Source organism: Suncus etruscus, chromosome 1, assembly GCF_024139225.1.
Source record: "Suncus etruscus isolate mSunEtr1 chromosome 1, mSunEtr1.pri.cur, whole genome shotgun sequence".
Taxonomy (NCBI): domain Eukaryota; kingdom Metazoa; phylum Chordata; class Mammalia; order Eulipotyphla; family Soricidae; genus Suncus; species Suncus etruscus.
The window spans coordinates 206,763,233-206,767,857 of NC_064848.1; the positions used below are offsets into that span (position 1 = coordinate 206,763,233).

Here is a 4,625-nt window from a genome sequence, read left to right on the forward strand (position 1 = left end):
CCCATGCAGAGCCGCTGCTGGGCCCCTGACCAGCCCCAGTGGCCACTACATTCCCAGTAGGGCAGCTGCAGTGAGTGGGGTCCGTAGCCAACCCCAGCACCGGGACGGGGGGGGGGGGGCAACTGACCCTGTTCGCATCCGGAGCTGAATAGGCAGCCCCTTGGAGCAGCGGGGACCAGGCCAACTCTGCATGGAAGTGGGGGTGCCCTCATCTCGGCCAGCTGGAACAAGCACCCCCTTTTGCCCCCCAACACTTCTCTTGTAAAACAACCCACTCCAACTCTGGGCACTGACATGCAATCCTTCGCTATGCTTATCCGGGCATTTCGGGAATGTAAACAGATTCTCTGTATGTCTTCTCCCTGGGCAGCAAGAGCAGAGAATGCCCCCCCCCCCCAAAGGCAGCCACAGGCCACAGACAGGGGCTAGTAAAGTGCATTTCTGGGAGGCTGGGATGGGGGGGGGGGTCCTGTGGTGGCCTTCCTGCGCATCCCCTCCCACTCCAAGTCTACCTCCAACATCACACACACAAAGGTATTCAAGCGATGGGGGGGCTTTTCCCTACAGCCCCCTGCATCTTACAAAGATCTTCAACCTTCAATTGAAAAAAATAAGAGGGAAAAAGACAGCCAGGCTGGCCCCACCCCCCTCTTTCCTGATTGGGGAGTCAACCTTTTGTTGGCCTGGCTGGCCAATGGGAAGAAAGGAAATGGGGCAGGGCCGGCCTTGGTTCCAGGGTCTGCTGGGCGGTGGGAATAAGGAGGCCAAGCGGGGTGGGGGTGGGGGCGCCTGAGTCCTTCCTGCGACCCTCTAGAAGCCCAGACCCCTGACCCCCAACTTTCCTGGCACCCCTGGGTGCCCTGTCCTGACTCCACCTGGCTTAGGCAGCCCCTCACTAACCCACACTGAAGCTGTCTCTGCCCGCTTAAATAAAACAACTTCAAGAGTTGAAATATATATATTTAGATATTTGTCTTAAATAACATATTTACATCTAATAGAAAATATAACTCTAGAGATAATCTTTCCAACCAAAACTGGGTGGGGTGGGGTGGTGGAGGAATAAAGGACGGGGTCGGGGGCATGGAATTCCGGCGTCCAGTGGCAATGGAACCCCCAGAAATGAAACCGTGCCTCCGTTAGCTCTCCCGCTCACCCACCCAAGCGCCTCATCTCTTTTCCTTAAAAAAGCCCTGGTCCGTGTTACTCTCCTTAATGGTGACGGTCAGAAAGTTTGACGTGACATCGGTGACCACCACCTTCTCCAGGTTGGTCAGGGACGGGCTCCAGGTCTCCTCCTCTGGGTCCCCCAGGATTCTGGCCACCGGGATCCTGGCGATGAGGGAGGGTCTTCCCCCTTGGGCAGACATGTCCCGATACAGGCCCCCGACAGATGCAGGGGTACCAGAGCCATGCCGGACCCGGGGCCCACCGGAGTCCAGATTCCCCTGGCCTTTGGCCTCCAGGAAGGCGGGCCTGTGCTTTATGACCCTGGCCGGGAAGGTGTCCCCGGGCAGCCTGCCCGCCGTTTCTGGGGGACCTGGGCTGGCCACCCCACAGGGGCCCAGGTCCGAGTCCTGCCTCCTGGCCAGCTGGATCACGCTGTGGCCTGCAGGGAATTTCCCGGCACCTGAGGAAGGGGTGTCCTCCAGCTTGCGGCCTTTCAGGTGATCCCCAAGACTGTCCACAGCTTCTCCCAAAGGCCTCTGCGAGGGGTCCTGGAGCTCTTTCCGGGACTTGGGGCCACGTTTCTTGGAACTGTCACCCGGGGAGCTGGGCTTGTCCTCTGCACGGCTAGTGACATGTTCCCGTTCCCGCTCCCTTTCCCGCTCACGGTCCCGGGGCGGCTCAGCCCGGCAGGTGCTGCTACTGCTGCTCCCGGGGGGGCTCAGGCCCATGTTTCGGAGACCCTCCCGGGCCCGGGAGGTGGAGGCCAGGTCCTGGGGCGAGCGTCCGGGGTAGGGGATCCGGATGCCTCGGGCAGAGTCACTCCTAAACTCATAAGCCTTGGCTTTGGCTTTAGCCTGTGCCTGAAGAGAGAGGAAGTAGTGTCAAGAGTGGGGTACAGTCCTGTCCATCCCACCCAGCTTTCTACTACCCCCTGCTGCCTTGCCTTCTGGGCCTAAAATGCCTGTTCTCTGATGCCTGAGAACTCCATAAGTGGGGGTGTAGAGGCTGGTGTGGGAGTAAAAGGAGGTTTTGTCTGGACAGAAGAACTGGCAACACACAGGTTTCTGACTTCTGGAGAGTTCTGTTTGCAAGGAGGGGGACAAAGGACTCCTCTCTTGCAGCCAAGCACCCCTGTACTCCTTGGTCTTCCCAGCACCCTGCAACACTGTATTTCATCAGCATCTCTCACCTAGGTGCCCTAAGGTGCCCGGGAGATTCTGAAGGGGCGGCAATGAGAAATGCATAAATGGGGGGTCATGGCACAAGGCTAAGGGGGGCCAGTTAGGACAGCGGTCTGAACAGAAGGGCGATCAGACAGGTGAAGGAAGGCCGTGGCCCAGAGGGTAGTGAAAACTGGCTTAGGTGGGTCCACAAGGTGTCTGTCAGTGGGCTGTGCACTCCATTGGCTCCCATGCCCGGAGGCCCCCTCCCCTCAAAGCTACACACCAACAAGCTTGACCCCTATTGGACGCTGCCGGCCTACCTTGAGGAGGAAGGTTTTGGGTTTGGGGCCTCGCTTCTTGGGCCCATAGAGCTCCATCTCTCGTTCCCTGGAGGACAGAGGAAGGGAGGGAGGGGGTGTGAGTATGGAGGCTGAGCAGAGCCCCTCAGGAGCCGGGGGGTTCCAGAGCCCTCCAGACCTTAACTGAGAAGCCGAGGCTGGGCAGGGCCTGTACCTTTCTTCAAAGGCAGCCAGCAGGCGGGCATCCAGAATATTTTCCTCAGGTTCCCAGGTGCTGTACCTAGGGCGAGACAGGGAGAGGGGGCGTCGGCCCAGGCAAAAAGAGCAGTGCGTATGTGCGTATGTATGTGTGTGTATGTATGTATGTGGGGTGTGTGTGAGCACCCGGGTGCGGAACTTTTCTCCTTGTGTTGTCTCGCCTTTCAGCATGAGGCAGGTTTAAAAGAGGAAGAAAGGAGCCTCCGGAATAGCAGGGCCCAAGAATGACATATAACCTACTTACTTTTGAGACCAGCCCTTCCATTTCACGAGGTATTCCATGCGTCCCTGTGGATGCAAAGGGAGGAATGTGGGTATGTGGATGTGGGCATACATGGGTGTGTGTGTGTGTGTGTGTCTACGTAGCATGCGCAAGGGGAGTGATGCCTAAGGAGGACACAAGGAATACATGCAAAAAAAAAATTGCATGCACCGAACGAATGCGTGCAAAAGGCAGGCGCCCCTCTGCAGCACCAGATCCCCCCCAGCCGGCACAAAGTGCATGCACCGGCCTCCCCTCCACCCCACCCCGCCCCCCACGCATGCAATCGGTGCATCGCTGCAAGTCGAAGGAGAGGCAAGCTCCGGGGCTCCGGGCCGCGGCGGCCGCTGCTGGGACCTGGGGGAAGGGAGGCAGGGGAAGGCAAGGCAAGGCAAGGCAGGGAAGGGAAGGGAAGGGAAGGGAAGGGAAGGGAAGGGAAGGGAAGGGAAGGGAAGGGAAGGGAAGCCGGGCTGCAGCCCGGGCGGGTGGGGGAGGGAAGCGGGCCGCGCGGGGAGGGCCGGCCGGGCCTCGCCTCCACGGCTCCCGCGGGGGCACCTACTTTCCGGATGCGCCGCTTGAGCAGGGCCTCGGCCGCGAACACCCGCTCCCCCACCGCCGAGAGCTCCATGTTGACTCGCCGCCGCCGCCGCCGCCGCGTCCAGCCAGGAGCAGAAAAGCAGCAGGCAGCGCGACAGCCCATAATACTCGGGCGCTGACGTCAGCTCTCCTCCCCCCGCCCCACGTGTTGCTAACGACGTTGCTAGCGCCGAGCGGCCCAGGGCCCGCCACGCCGCGCGCCGATTGGACGGCGCCGCGGGCCACGCCCCCGCCCGCTGTCTCCGCCGCGTTGCTACGTGACCCGCGTTCCAAGCGCCGGGGGGCGGAGTCCGCGGCGGCTCGGGAGGCCCCGGCGCGCGGGGCGGGGCCTGCGCCGGAAGTGAGGCGGCGGGGGCGGGCCCGGCGGCTGTCAGTCTCCCGCTGCGCCCGGCCCGGCCCTCCGCTCCCCTCCCGCCGCCCGGCCGGCCCCGGGGGGCGCCGCCAGCCCTCCAGGCCCACCCCAGGGCGCTCCCCGGGACCCCGCGCGGCGGGATCGGCCCGGCCCGGCCCCGCCCCGCACCCCGTCGGCAAAGCTCGGTCCCCTCTCCCTCCCCGCCTCGGCCCCGGTTGCACAATGAAATGCACAATGCAGAGGTGCGGGGGGCGCCTCGGACCCGGCCCGGACCCCCGAGCCGCCGTCCGCCCCGCCCGGGGTGCCCCCCACCTCGTCCCCGAGCCGCACCGCCGACCCTCGGTCTCCATGGCAACGTCCCCACCGCCGGGCCCGGCTAGCAGAGCAAGTGCCTTGTGCGTTGCGTTGCTCCCCGCCGTCCTGGGCTCTCGAACCCGCAACCTTTCCTCTTTCCTCTGGGGTGCGGGGGGAGCCGCAGGCCCCAGGACCCCCTGTCCCTCCCCAAAGCTTCTTTCTAGCCCCCC

The 4,625-nt window shown here is 62.9% G+C and overlaps 1 protein-coding gene across 1 annotated transcript; it reads right to left on the minus strand.

The window, feature by feature from the left end:
* Window positions 1-943: 943 nt before the first annotated feature.
* On the minus strand, window positions 944-3,806 carry CBX8 (chromobox 8). Its single transcript, XM_049776669.1, has 5 exons — window positions 3,712-3,806; window positions 3,135-3,178; window positions 2,847-2,912; window positions 2,654-2,720; window positions 944-2,030 (listed from the first exon to the last, which is right to left on the minus strand). The coding sequence occupies exons 1-5, from the start codon at window positions 3,778-3,780 to the stop codon at window positions 1,170-1,172; spliced, it is 1,107 nt and encodes a 368-aa protein (XP_049632626.1). The 5' UTR covers window positions 3,781-3,806; the 3' UTR covers window positions 944-1,169.
* Window positions 3,807-4,625: the final 819 nt, after the last annotated feature.

Excerpts from the sequence above, each read along its gene's own strand:
- CBX8 (XM_049776669.1), bottom strand. The coding sequence starts at position 3,780 with ATGGAGCTCTCGGCGGTGGGGGAGCGGGTGTTCGCGGCCGAGGCCCTG. Across the intron at positions 3,179-3,711 it reads TCAAGCGGCGCATCCGGAAA|GGACGCATGGAATACCTCGT; the intron begins GTAGGTGCCCCC and ends TTGCATCCACAG. Across the intron at positions 2,913-3,134 it reads TGGAAGGGCTGGTCTCAAAA|GTACAGCACCTGGGAACCTG; the intron begins GTAAGTAGGTTA and ends GTCTCGCCCTAG.